This window comes from Palaemon carinicauda, chromosome 29 (assembly GCF_036898095.1).
Source record: "Palaemon carinicauda isolate YSFRI2023 chromosome 29, ASM3689809v2, whole genome shotgun sequence".
In the NCBI taxonomy this organism is placed as follows: Eukaryota; Metazoa; Arthropoda; class Malacostraca; order Decapoda; family Palaemonidae; genus Palaemon; species Palaemon carinicauda.
The window spans coordinates 2,181,958-2,198,062 of NC_090753.1; the positions used below are offsets into that span (position 1 = coordinate 2,181,958).

At 34.8% G+C, this 16,105-nt stretch overlaps 1 protein-coding gene across 1 annotated transcript; it reads right to left on the minus strand.

The window, feature by feature from the left end:
- Positions 1-14,647: 14,647 nt before the first annotated feature.
- Positions 14,648-15,191, minus strand: LOC137622161 (uncharacterized). The gene is made up of 2 exons (XM_068352596.1): positions 15,035-15,191; positions 14,648-14,868 (listed from the first exon to the last, which is right to left on the minus strand). Exons 1-2 carry the CDS (start codon positions 15,189-15,191, stop codon positions 14,648-14,650), a joined length of 378 nt encoding a protein of 125 aa, XP_068208697.1.
- Between the last annotated feature and the right edge of the window lie 914 nt (positions 15,192-16,105).

Genomic DNA, 16,105 nt, shown 5'->3' on the forward strand with positions numbered 1-16,105 from the left:
AAAGAAAATAAGGAAATAATGAAAAATAAAATATTTTAGGAATAGTAACAATATTAAAATAAATATTTCCTATTCAAACTATAAAAACTTTAACAGAACAAGAGGAAAAGAAACTAGATAGAAAAGTGTGCCCGAGTATACCCTCAAGCAAGAAAACTCTAACCCAAGGCAGTGTAAGACCATGGTACAGAGGCTATGGCACTACCCAAGAAAAGAGAACAATGGTTTGATTTTGGAGTGTCCTTCTTCTAGAAGAGCTGCTTACCATAGCTAAAGAGTCTCTTCTACCCTTACCAAGAGGAAAGTAGTCACTGAACAATTACAGTGCAGTAGTTAACCCCTTGGGTGAAGAAGAATTGTCTAGTAATCACAGCGTTGTCAGGTGTATAAGGACAGAGGAGAACCTGTAAAGGATAGGCCAGACTATTCGGTGTCTGTGTAGGTAAAGGGAAAGAACCGTAACCAGAGAGAAGGGTCCTATGTAGTATTGTCTGGCCAGTCAAAGGACCCCATAACTCTCTAGCGGTAGTATCTCAACTAACTATTAAGAAAAAATTGAAATAACAAGGAATGCAACGTGTTCTTGCTGTTACCCAGCAGAGAAATTATGCCTCACTGGAAATTAAGATGTATTTAGCCTCTTACGTTTTCGGAAAATTTCTTAAATTTCACGTCACTTATGTTTAACACAAAATAAAACATTCACGTCATGCACAATATATCTAATAAATCTTCACCACTGTGACAACAGCCACTCAGAACGAACAAAGCACAATTTCTTCTCAGACGGTTGGCTTTCCTGCTAAATAACGGAACTGAGCCTACCACGTGGTTCTTAAAAACCAAAGGTTTTGCGGTGCAAACACACGCACAAATAAACAAGATTTTAACAATAAAAATAAAATGCTTTGGCTCTTTTCTTGCACGGTTCCAACTCCAGTGATAAAAGAATTTACTTTAAAATAAAATTGAGATTCTTCTCCTCGCTAAAGACAGAAAGGGGGAATTTTACTTTAACAAAATTAATTTGAAATCACCATCTAAGCGAATCCTGGCAAGATCGCCAGTTTGTTACGCCCGTGCTTGTGAGTCCGGACTTGCTTAAGGAACTCGGGCATTAACAAAAAAAAGAACAATGGTAAGGTTGCCAGTCGGCAGTAAGACAAGAAATACCGACAAAATAAGATATATTTACGATATAATTTGATAAAAAATTAATAAAAAGGGAAGCGCAACCGGGAAAGATATTATTGTTGAATTGTCACGTGCTCAGGGGGAGTTGGTTGGACCGTGGACGATTTCAGCACAGCAATCTCATTCCTTGGAAAGGGAAATAAATTAAAATATTAATCGATCACTTACTCCTACATTCTTAGACCACGATGAAGATGTGTGGTTAAAACCTTTAAACAAATAAAATAAAAGTGCACAACTTAGCAATTTATACACTATCACGCGGGAATCAACACTGTCATAGGGTGAATTAATTAAGGTTAGGAGCAAACAACACATGAGGTTGGGATATAAGGATTGGGATGATAGAGGTTCAGTGGGTAAGATCTTTCGTTAGAAGGAAAGGATTCGATGTGATAAGGGGAAGAGGTGAAAGGCTGGGCAAGGATGATGAGGATCTCAAAGTACAGACACCTTACCTTGATGAAAAGGACTCTGTTTCCTCCCTTGTGGAAAACGTATCACAGGTCCTGCTCTGATGGAGTCTTGGGGCGCGAAAAAGGATTAATGTTGCTCTCATGGAGGTTGGTAAGTGAAGAAGGATGCCCAGTTGTTCCTAGGTCGAATTAACCCCACTTAGCCCCCAATTGGGGGTGATGGGGGTAATTGGCCTTACGGCTGTCCCATCGGTCATCGGCCTTGGTCTCACCTCCCGACATTCTCCATCAATAGGCCTACTCCTGACTTCTCCAGGGTTTCCATTTGTTGCGGCGTTGAGCAGCCATGTGGTTCTTAAAGATGTCTGAAAATGAGACCTCAGGGGAGTAGTCAAGCATAAGATGGATGGGCAGAAGTGGTGAGGCTCTAGGTAGGGTCCCAACGTTTGTGGCATTTCGACTGGTCCTTGCTGGCGGGGTTTTTTGTTTGAAAAAAGTGGCGCAAAGACCACTATGAATAACAATATATACATAGATTATATATATATATATATATATATATATATATATATATATATATATATATATATATATATATATATATATATATATATATATATATTTATATATACCGTATATATATATATATATATATACATATATATATATATATATATATATATATATATATATATATATATATATATATATATATATATATATATATATATATATATATATTTACATATATATATTTACATATATATATTTACATTTATATATTTACTTATACATATTTACATATTTATATATTTACATATATATATATATATATATATATATATATATATATATATATATATATATATATATATATATATATATATATATATATATATATATATATATATATATATATATATGAACACATTTTATTTGCAATTATTTTTTATCATTTAGATTTAATATATATTAATTGTTTTACCTCTTAATCTATTCGGATAAACCATGCATTATATGAGTTTGACTTATCGTGCCGGTTAATCACTTCGGTAATGATATAACCACTCAGTTATATATACATATATATATATATATATATATATATATATATATATATATATATATATATATATATGTATATATATATATATATATATATATATATATATATATATATATATATATATATATATATATATATATATATACATATATGTATATAAATACATATGTATATATATATATATATATATATATATATATATATATATATATATATATATATATATATATATATATATATATATATATATATATATATATATATATATATATATATGATAAATTTTTTTTGCACATTTAAACGTGTTTCTTTCATATTTCAAATAAGCCATATATATTAATACATTAAAGTCTGGATTCTCTTAACTACCTTGGGATCAGAGCCCAAGGCGGAACCGCCCAAAGACTATGGCCCGCTGGTCCGATATCATAGTCTTTGGGCGGTTCCGCCTTGGGCTCTGATCCCAAGGTCGTTAAGAGAATCCAGACTTTAATGTATTAATATATATGGCTTATTTGAAATATATATATATATATATATATATATATATATATATATATATATATATATATATATATATTTATATACATATATAATACATATATAATATATATATATATATATATATATATATATATATATATATATATATATATATATATATATATATATATATATATATATATATATATATATATATATATATATATATATATATATATATATATATATATATATATATATATATTTATATATATACATATATATTTATATATATACTTATATATTTATATTTATATGCATATATATTATATATATACATATATATATATATATATATATATATATATATATATATATATATATATATATATATATATATATATATATATATATATATATATATATATATATATATATATATATATCTATTTATATATACATATATATTTATATATATATATATATATATATATATATATATATATATATATATATATATATATATACTCTTTGCTTCGATTTAAAAAAGAAAAATCTGCAACCTTCGAAGAGCGGCATCAGGAAGGTACGGAATAGCAGATCTGAAAAATCTTGGTACAGGCCTACTGTATAGCCAGCTTGCATTGGTTAACAATAGCTCAAGTTCCAGGCTAAGAGATACTCTGATTGATTCATCAACGACGGACCTTGGATAATATTTACCGCACTTGTTTCATACACGCTCTTATACAGTAACGATTTGATTTTTTTATCTTATCATGCGCTCTTCGCCGCATTGTTAACAGACCATCTTCTGTTATCATGGTGTTTATTAGAAGGTGGTCAAAGTTATACACTCAAGCTAAACTAGATATTTACACACATGCATGGTGAATAATCTTGAATGTTTCTCTTCTTCTTCTTCTTCTTCTTCTTCTTCTTCTTCTTCTTCTTCTTCTTCTTATTATTATTATTATTATTATTATTATTATTATTATTATTATTAGATAAGCTACAACTTTAGGGGGTCAAGCAAGATACTATAAGCTCTCAGGCTCCGATATGAAAAAAAAAATAGCCCAGTGAGGAAAGGATATAAGGACATATACTGTATACAATATTTGTGATTGATAGATTCAAAGTTTTCTGGCATCCTGACATCTAAGGTCATTGACGCCGACATTGTTTATTATAAATAAAAGAAAATAAGAATATTAAATTAAAACAATAAAAGCAATAATGTTATTTTAAAAGTTGTATATCTTTCAGAAGACCCACTTCTGAAATAAAGCTAAAAAGACCACTAGCATGGTAGAACACATGTCCAAGAATCTTGGCAAAGGTGAAACTGCCATCCTCACCTCCCGCACCAAACAGATATCCATTTCTTTCACTACTAGGCTATATGTAAGGCCATTCAGTCAACAAATGCCTCACTGTCAATGGTACCAAACATTCATCGCAATATGGTCGATGATGGCCAGCCAGCAAAAACTCATGTGTCAGCCGCGTGTGACCAATGCGGGGACGATAAAGAGTAGTCTCCCATTTCCGGGTAATCCCGTCATACCTGCAAGGGGATATAACATTACAGATTTCTCTAATTCTATTTTCAAGTAAACTATACTAATGCCGTTGCCAATTATTATTAATAAAATTCTTAATTGTAGGCAAAAATTCATTACTGGGAATGGGATACCTTCTTGGTAGTAACTCTGCTGCAGCATTCTTAGCCAGTGAATCTGCCTCCTCATGTCCAGACACATCTACGTGTGCAGGAACCCAGAAAAATCCAACTGTTATACCTTTTATACCAACAATTAAGAGGCCACTCTAAAATCTTTAAATGAAAATAGCTAGTTTATTGTATTAAAAAAAAGAAATGTTGTAGCAAGATTTTTGCAACTCGTTTTCTTCTTTCTTGGGAGCCAATGAATATACTAGTACTAGTAATAATCAACAAATAAGGGGAATAAACTAATAAATTCCTGAGATTTGTTGAGGATAAATTATTATATAAAGGAATAAACAAGTTTTTAGATGAGAAAATATATAAGAAATAAAATAAAATCGTAAACATATAAATTAATAAGACCTTGATATTTATACAAGAGCAATCTAAATAAAAATTCAAAGCAGAAAAGTACAACCAAAGAAATAATCAAAACCAGAGAAGGAAAGCAACAGATCAGAATAACAATCTGAATATAATAACAACAGAGAAAAATAGATACACAAAAAAACAATGGAATGACATTGAAACCTTGTTTTCATTCCGATATCAATTATCTCTTGATGCAAAAGAGAAAAATCAGAAAATGGAATTCCCGAGGGAGTGAATAATCCTAAGTGCGCTGTGCTCTCATCACCTCCGTTATTCGAAACACGGATTTGGCATAAATCTCTTGAATGTTTTACCTGAATATCTCATGTTCTACTCTACGTGAACTCGAAGGCTCTGATGCCTACACAGGTTTCGACTTTTTTCATTCTAAAAAGGGTTTCTATCCCTACATACTGTCTGTGGGAGAGCAAGTGATTGCACACAATTTAACACACACATACATACATACACACACACGTATATATATATATATATATATATATATATATATACTATATATATATATATATATATATATATATATATATATATATTGTGAAGAATTTTCTTCACTCTTCTTCTTTAATCGTATTTTTAGCTCTCTTCTACTAATACTATAGCTACCCCTTAAAAATTCTCTCCTACATCTAGTTTTCTTTAACGAAATATAGGGAGGACTAACCTAAACTTGTTGACAGTGGCGCACGCCATGCTCGTGACGTCACAGCGTAGATACGCACAACAGATGGCCTTAGTTGTAACCCCGGCGTATGTTGGTTCTTTCCTTAAGCTACGTGGGTCGAGATTAAATTCCTAAACTGAATTTTTATATCAATTTCAATACTGCTGAATTAGTGCATCTTATATTTCTCAATACCAATTAAGGTTTGTTAATTTTAAGATGTATGCCCATCGTACCAGTCCATTGCTAATTAATCATTTAAAATATTATTTTTAGCTAGCCAGAATAGGTAGGATTGTTGTATATATAAACTCCCTTAGAGCAGCAAGATTTCTCTAAGTATTTAGTACAAAATCCTGCCTCCTCTGCACTCCTTGCAACAATATATTGCCCTGTCCTGATGTCCCGATATGGCAACCCCAATGGATTACCGTGCGCATCAAGTTCCTCACCTGTCTGGAAAGGTGAAGCCAGGTGATCTCTTCGACCATAGAGTCGACCCCATTCAACGAAAAGCTGCCCTGGCCTACTGATCTACTGGGTCAGTGAATCCGTGCACTTCTGGCTCACCCCCATCCCATCCCACTCTCCCAAACGTGACTCACCAAGGAGTCCTGTTGCTGCCGGTCGGAGAGATTGAGAAGAAGAGGACCCTGGGGATACCATAGTTAGTTATAGCCAACGAGGATTCTTGGGGTGAGCCAGGCAATAGTGCAACGTGCCAATTAGTGCAACAACCAGGTCAACAGCTATCACGGGCATAGGACCAATCTTAAAGGAGTGCAGGTACTACATCAATGGCCATTTAGTTTTCCCCCATTTTTTAATAGCTTAGACTAATTTTAACTTGATAGGGAACCTGGCTAATTACACTATTCGGACTGTGTGCGGTGGGGATTGTGTGTATATATTTTTTCTATACAATTTTTTGCCTTTTGAGACTAACATAGTCTCTGGGTCACGTGGGCCACGTGCCAGACCCCATTTTGATTTTGATTGTTGCAGACCACGTGTCTAACTAACTAATTTTCATCATTTTGAATTGCATTTTTATGATTCCATTTTGTCTTTGTTAAGATGTCCGTTTTGTTTTAATGTAAATTTGTGAATAAATCAATATTAGGTTAATCAAACCTCCTTAGTATTTTTGCTCCCTCATTTATTTTAATGTGTGAAATGAATAGTTGATCACGGGACAAAATACCCAATATTTAAAGAGTAAGTCTATAGGTGGTAACAGCGAGGAACTTTGCATTAATATATTTGCTTCGAAGGTAAAGATCCTTATCTTTAAACTTTTAAACTACTTTACATCACTGCTCCCATTTTGGATTTTGTCTTCCTTACATTAACGTAAAATACCTGTCCAGCATTTCATTGGGGTAGCTGGGACGGAGCCGGAACAGAGCCTGAGAATGAGATGACTATAGACCTGACAAAGCTAGAGTAGGCCATAAATTATTGATATTTCTGCGTGTGGAGTACTCCAGCCTCTGGACAGTACATTTGCCTTTTGTATTTTAGAGTGATGGTTTTGTGAATTGTGACAGTAAAGTGTTAGCAGGGTGTTTGTGCCCCGAGAGTAAGTGCTCATATCCTCCCCTGTTGAACTTTATGTAACTGTTATAAGGAGACTTTCCCGGACTAAGTTCCCACTCAGAAAACACAAACCATTAAAAAATTCTCCACACACACACACACACACACACACACACACACATATATATATATATATATATATATATATATATATATATATATATATATATATATATATATATATATATATATATATATATGTATGTATGTATATATATTATACATATATATATATATATATATATATATATATATATATATATATATATATATATATATATATATATATATATATATATATATATTATACTGTCGTTTAACATAACAAAAGTACCCAAATCTAGAAACAAAAACTCAGGAAGAAGTTATTAAGGAAAATGTAGGCCTATTGTAGGCTGAATATTACAGAAATGAGAGAGAGAGAGAGAGAGAGGAGAGAGAGAGAGAGAGAGAGAGAGAGAGAGAGAGAGAGAGAGAGAGAGAGAGAGAGAGAGAGAGAGAGAGAGAATTTACGAGCAGTATGAAAAATTAAGATTAATGGAAAAACTTTCTCCTTCCGTAAACCAACTCACGTCTTCATCTCCTCTATACCAAAGGTCCGTCTACTCCATAAAACCTCATTAATCTGAAATAGAAATTAATTATGCGATGCTATTTTCTACAGTAATTTCTTAAGTCACATTAATTATCAAAACGCGACTTTACGTCGTAGATTGAATTTCCCATGTGAGCTATAATCTGAAATAAATGGGTCTTCTTTCATCGGCTGACTCCTACGCAAGAGACAAGGAGATATATTCAAGAGATATATTTTAGGAAATTAAACGATTAAAGGTTTTTTTCCCCTTAATAAAGTAGAAGCCGCAAAAAATACATAGTTTCGAATAAACTTTGTTACTTGACAGTGGCTTCTGTATAAGATGAGCAATAATCTTTCAGCTTTGATATTCTGAGAGAAAGTAGTTACTGTATGTCCTTTCATAAATGATTTTCAGATGAGCAGGTTGACATGGGTAACGTTTTATACCTTATACATGAATAATCTATTCTAATGATGTTACTTATTTTCAAATATTTCATGATTTTCATTCATTAAATTATCATATGTAGTCTATTTTCTATTTCTTTATTTCCTTTTCTCACTGGGCTACTTTCACTGCTGGAGCCCTTCTGCTTTTAACATTCTGCTTTTCTAAGCTTGGTTATCAAGAAAAATTGTATTGATAATCCGTGCCTGCTGCGATTGATAATTTATGTCGAAATAGAACAAAGAAGATCTTTTATGAAAAAAACTTAGTTTGAATTTAAGAGAAGACTCAATTACTATTCTTTGTTCTTCATGCCTTTGAAGACATAAGAGGAATTATAAAAAGCATTGCGAGTAGATATTACTTTTTCTTTTTAGAAAAAATATTTATATTTATTCTTTGACCTATATTCATTATCTAATGTAATAATTTATTTAAGTTTTAGTTGCAAGATGTGCATCAATAGTTCAATTGATTATTTTTGTTTATCAGAGATATTAATATGTCAATTGCAATCGAGCCTTAAATGAAACATTCAAAACTATTCTTCTAGTCTTGGACAAACATAACCTGATATAGGCCTACTCCTTCGTTAGACCTGAATAGACTTGGGGAACAGACTGTGCTATGAAGTTGATATTGTGGCAGGATGTTGCAAATACAACCCTCAAACCCTTGAATCACTCTACCTGACAAATATCTCCTCTCCACAAACTTCCCCCTTACGTTATCAGCAGCGGGACTCTTAGACAAAAAGGACATAAAATCGAAACATAACCTTACAACTATATTTCGTAAAACTAAAAACTTAAAACATAAAACCATCCACAACCTAAATAATTACACTTAAAACTAATCATTAACTTAATAAATATAAAAATAAACTAACACCATTCAAACAAGCCAACCAAATACTACATGTAACAAAACTTTAACATATATTAACCACAACCCAAACATCAAAGCACCCACACACGTATATATATATAATATATATATATATATATATATATATATATATATATATATATATATATATATATATATATATATATATATATATATAGCGAGTTCACTAATATTTTTGCAATATAAAAAAAAACTCTTGAATAATCGTTCACTTAGCCAACTGTCTGTATTGGCACAACACCAATATGTGATAAACAGGAGTCTCGTTATTTGCCATAACGGCCTTAACTCCTTGGGTCACGGGTGTCAAGATTATCATCATCATACGTAATCTTGATAAACAGTCCTGGTCATTAACAGTTGTGCAGTCCAAAAGAGCGGTCCAAACAAAATCAATTACAGGCCAGGTCATCAACAGTCAATTCCGCATAAAAAAATAGAAAAAAAAGAAATACTCTCTAAGGAGGAATTACGGCCTGCAAATGAGAAAAAAAAAAACACTTACGAACGCTCCTAACTAACTAAACTATCGCACTATAATCAAAGATAAATAATAAATAGTTCCTATCATTCACAATCACGACAAGCAGATATAAACAAAGCTGTACGTATTCAAAAAATAAACAAAACACTTCTACGCTGGTAATAAATAATAATAATAATAGTCCAGCATTCACACCTGCCTCTAGCTGCAGTCAAATAAAAAATAATCATTCGTCCAAAGACATGCACAACTCTCCTAACCTAGCTAAAAGCATAAACAAACAATCTCATTTATACCAACAGACTTTCCCACAACAAACAATAAATACACTAATTCTACCTCTTGCTCGCTGACTCTCTCTCTCTCTCTCTCTCTCTCTCTCTCTCTCTCTCTCTCTCTCTCTCTCTCTCTCTCTCTCTCTCTGGATTTGACAAACAAAAAATAAATAAAAATAAAAACAAAAATTAATCCTCCACAATATTTAAACTCGACATGTTGTTGAGACATTGTGTAAGCATAGTTATTTACGAAAGTTATTTTTCCATTTTATTATAGTAAATTCATATATATATATATATATATATATATATATATATATATATATATATATATATATATATATATATATATATATATATATATATATATATTACGTCATAAATACGGAATTTTGCATGTAAAAACTCTGCTTAGTCCTCATATACTCCGACACCCCCTGGCGTTATAACAAGTAAGGTTGGTTTTCCAGTCAGGACATCTGATCATGCCTTGATTTCATTAGTGATATACCCTGAACAACCTGTCCCTGATCTATCTTACTTATTTAATATGTGTTCTGAGTGGACACCTTCGTCCACACAAGGGCCAACAGTCTTTTATAGGCAACTACCACAGCTTTGTGGTCAACAATCCACTGCGTGGCAAATTGTCACCACTGCCTCCGTAATTGGGGTCCGGGATGTCATCATCGTCATCCTCATCATCATCATTATCCAAAAATTCCTTATTACAGCCAAGTCGTTACCAATTATATCCAAATCTAAATAGCAGTCAGTTCCAAGTCCCTTATATCAAGCCAGGTCATCAATCAATATTCAAAATATCTCTCTCAAAGGAGGAATCACGGCCTGCCAAAATAAAAAAGAAAAACACTTATGAACACTCCTAACTAACTGAACTATCAAACTATAATCAAAGATAAATAATAAATTGTTCCTATCATTCACAATTACGACAAGCAAAGATAAACAAAACTGTACTTACTCAGAATATAATGAATCCACTTCCACACTGGTCAAAAAAATAATAATCCGGCATTCACAACAGCCTCTAGCTGCAGTCAAAATCAAAATAAGCATTCACCCAAGACATTCACCACTGTCGTAACCTAACTAAAAACATAAACAAACAATCTCATTTATACCAACAGTCTTTCTCACCACAAACGATCGATACACTAACTACTTTCGCTCGCTGACACAATCTCTCTCTCTCTCTCTCTCTCTCTCTCTCTCTCTCTCCCTCTCTCTCTCTCTCTCTCTCTCTCTCTCTCTCTCTCTCTCTCTCTCTCTCTCTCTCTCAGGATTTGGCAAAAAACAAAAAATAAAAATAAAGCAAAAATAAATCCTCCACATTCCTCCCCCCTTACTTTGCCAAATCCGTCTCACACAAAACTTACAATATTTTTTTCCATACCCAGTCGCAGTCGGGAACGGGACCTCTACTCAGAGTAACATGTCTCAATTTAACATACCTTTCATCCTCTACATTGACCAACGTATACATACATCCCATGCAATCACCCTCACGTATACCCCCGTATTCTCTTCCTCCTTACAGTCGGCAACAAGCTCACATACACCTTCGGCTCCTGCAAATTCCAGATACCATCATACACATGCACACTTGTTTTCACCAATTTACTTGCTTCCGAACCTTCCACTACATATTCACAATTGTCACTATTGGCAATTCCCAGACTATTCGGCCATGCAACTTTTACACTGACAACCTCACTCGCATCTCTTGACAATTTAACACCTTCTTTTGCTATTAACGGCACACCTTTCCATACCTTCGTACATACACTACCCATCTTCATTCAAATAAAATTCCCCACAAAATTTACCCTTGAACTTTCATCTCTATCATATTTACACTAGGAAGTACAATCATACCACATTTTTTCAAGAAGTTATAACCTAACAACACATCGTATTTGTCATTTACTCCCTCAACCACATAAAAATCATTATCTTCTATCATCAGCCCCCCAATCATAACATTTTCACGTAACTTTCCTTGCACAGACATACTTAAATTACCGATACCTTTCACTTCACCTTTACACCCCCTAAATTCACACACATCCCTTACCTTATCGTATGCATTCCTAAACATTAAATTGACACCACAACCAGTATCAATCAGACCAACTAGCTCTATTCCATTAAAATTTACTTTTGCACTCATGCAATCATAAGCTCTTTCGCCCATCACGTCTTCATGTAGTAAACCTTCACGAACATGCATCACATTCACTCCGCACACACTCGAGGACTCACCCAGCTGAACCCTCTTACACTCTAGTTTCCTGAACATCCTGGCTGATTTACTCCCTTCTTCTACATACCCTAGCTACATGCCCATCTGCACCACATTCAGTACACTTACCCCGTGACCCTTGCACATTCTAGCATAATGACCATCCTTACCACAATTACCGCAAATCACATTTGTACGAATACTCCGACATCCACTCGCTATGTGCCCAGTCATACCACACCGATAACATTTTATCCCTTTCTCTTTCTTGCACTTACTAATTCTATGCCCTACCTCACCACATCCAAAACAAGCACCTAGAGCCCATCTACATTCATTCTTCCTATGACCTTCCTTTCCACACCTATAACACTTTTCATTACGGATACGACTATCTGACATACCTCGATGCGCACTAACACTCTTATCCCTCCAAACCTGATTCCCTTGTCTAAACCCTTCATTTGTCCTTACAGGTATTCCCACATTACTCGCCCTAACACTCCTATCTACTACACTATCAGCTACTCTCATCGGTCCTCTCATAACAGCATCTCTAAAACTAACAAAATTCTGGCACACTTTCCTCCCATTCCAGTTCTTACGCTCACAGATTTACTTTCTTTCATGCACCTATCTAACTCATAATCCTCAACTATCTCTAGTATATCATCCCATGTCAATCTCTCTTGCGTCCACCTCATTTTCTCTTTGTGTTTCAAATTAATGAAATCACACACATTCTCAGGTACTGTTGCCAAAAAACTTCCTCATTAACTCCTTATTCGCATTTATACCTTCATCCCCATACTTCTTCCTAGCTAAAGTTTCCAACCTACATACATACATCGATATCGCTTCTCCTGCATTCATCCGTGCTTCATCAAAATCATTCTTACGCTTATACTTAACACTCTCTTTCATACGTTTTACCTGCTCAATTATTCTCTTTTTAACACTTTCATAATCAACGTCACCTACACTCATTATCACTCCCTACATCGTCAACAAATACCCAGTTAAATATTCTCCTAACTCCCTAGCCCAAACTCTTTTGCTATCACCATACTTATCCTGACAATACCTCTCATACTCCTTGAAAAATTAATATACATCCCTACAACTATACTCATTGAACCTTTCACACCGAGGTACCTCTCTCATAAACACAGTCTTAGACACATCACGTTCATTCTCACTGCTATCATCACTGTCTACTCCCTTGTTACCTTCTTCCTCATTTGAATATAATGAATCCACTTCCACACTGGTCAAAAGAAATAATAATCCAGCATTCACAACAGCCTCTAGCTGCAGTCGAAATTAAAATAAGCATTCACCCAAGACATTCACCACTGTCGTAACCTAACTAAAAACATAAACAAACAATCTCATTTATACCAACAGTCTTTCTCACCACAAACGATCGATACACAAACTACTTTCGCTCACTGGCACAATCTCTCTCTCTCTCTCTCTCTCTCTCTCTCTCTCTCTCTCCTCTCTCTCTCTCTCTCTCTCTCTCTCTCTCTCTCTCTCTCTCAGGATTTGGCAAAACAAAAAATAAAAATAAAGCAAAAATAAATCCTCCACAAAGGTAATCATCTGTTCTCTAGTTTGCAATTTGGTTTTCCTAAAGGCCTTGGAGCATGTGATGCCCTTCCTACAATCTCCAATGCTGTACATAAATCTTTTGATTGTGGTCAGGAGGTTCGTATGATTAGCTTTGATTTTAGTGCTGCCTTTGAACTTGTTAATCATGAAGCCCTTGTTTTCAAACTCAAACAGTTGGGAATGGGTGGGTTTGTTTCTTAGCGTAATTATTGAATTTTTAAGTAATAGATCTCAAAGAGTTGTTGTTGATGGGCACCATAGTGAATAGAGGAATGTGATATCTGGTGTTCCAAAGGGTAGTGTTCTTTGCCTATTACTTTTCATGCTATATACGCATGACCAGGCGTTGGATTGTCGAGTAAAGGTATGCACCGGAGGTATTTTGTCCATACAAATGACGAAAGTCTTACTATATAAGAAGTGGAGAAAATGATGGACAGCCAAATACACTACCAGCAATTCACGGTCAAAAGTAGAGTATTCCACATTAGACAATTTCCTCCTGAAGTAGGTCAATGGAAACGTTAACCGTTGACCACTTGTTCGAGTACTAAACCAAAATCAATGTCGCTGGCATCGGTGGAGAGAAGGAGAGGGACAGGTGGCATAGGTAAAGTGAGATCAGCAGTGATAAATAGGGCATACTTTGCTTTGCAGAAGGCTGCTTCTAGAAGAGGACCCCACTTCAGGTCATTTGGATTGTCTTTTAGGGAGGCAAAGAGGGGGGCAACAGTACCGGCAATGGCTGTCAGGACCAATGATAACACTTGATCATGTCCAAGTATTCTTGCGGTGTTTTGACGGTCGAGGGGTTATAGGTTCTGAATTGTTGCTATTCTCGGGGAGTGGGTGGACTCTTTCAGTAGTGATGCGGTGCCCTAAAACATATTTATCGTTGGGGCCAAAGGTACACTTGTTGTACAGGACTACAACACCATTCTGTTGGAGGCGGACGAGAACAGTGCATAGGTGATGGAGGTGTTCCTCTTTCGAGGAAGAGAACACAAGTATGTTGTCCACGAACATATGCAGAAGGGGATGTCCCCTTAGATGCAATCCATGAGGCATGTAGCATTACATAGGCCTAAACACGAATAATTGAAGGTGTATGTACCAAAGGGTTTGGTGATGGCATTCTTTGAGATATCTTTTATGCTCATGGGTTCTTGTGTAAGCAGGAGGTAATGTCGGCGATGTTTCAGAGAAGGTAGTGCTCTGGTTCTGTCGTCATGTGCAGATGCCTCTAATCCCTATAATGGTGCAGGTAGCCATCCTTTTTTTCAGCACGATGTATATGAGCGACGACTATATGCTTGAGACTCTTGGCAAAGGCCTATTCATCCATATCAGTTAATATTTGTTTAGTGGCTGCCAAAACATATAGTGCCAGACACCTGATTCTGGCAACCACTGGGGTCCCAGTAGTCTTGATAGGGTAAAAAATACCAAGTTTAGTAGGAACCCTGGGTGCTTAGAGAAATTCTGGACGGAAGACTTCTGTGTATGACCTAAGGAGGAGGGCGTAGGCATCCGTTGGTGCGCTGCTATTAAGAACATGGTTGGGGGGGGGGGGACGGACATATTAAAGAAGTGTTGACGAGTAATTGTCTGCGTTGACCAACCATCAGAGAACAACAGCAACCAGGAGATGAAAACGGAAGTGGAAATCTGCACCGAGGATTGACAATGTGACCTCAGGAGCGAGAAACTTCCAATGATATTTAGCGCTCCCATATGACAATGTGAGGGTCTCGCACTCATTGGTTGGGATTATAGATCCGTTGTCAACTATCAGGATGACGTCAGCAGACTTAAATTGATCACGTCGTGTCCTGGAGAATGGCCTTGGTAGAAGAGATTGGAAAGTTCTACTAAATCTCGCCTGCCCTTACCTACATCATGCAAAAGGAAAAAAATTAGCGATAGGGGAGGCCTCTGGCACAAGCTATGGCCTAGTTCTTTGCCCATTAACAACTATTTGC

Coding starts and splice junctions, on each gene's coding strand:
- LOC137622161 (XM_068352596.1), bottom strand. CDS start 15,191: ATGCCTCATGGATTGCATCTAAGGGGACATCCCCTTCTGCATATGTTC. Junction 14,869..15,034: donor TGTAGTCCTGTACAACAAGT/GTACCTTTGGCC, acceptor TGGTCCTGACAG/CCATTGCCGGTACTGTTGCC.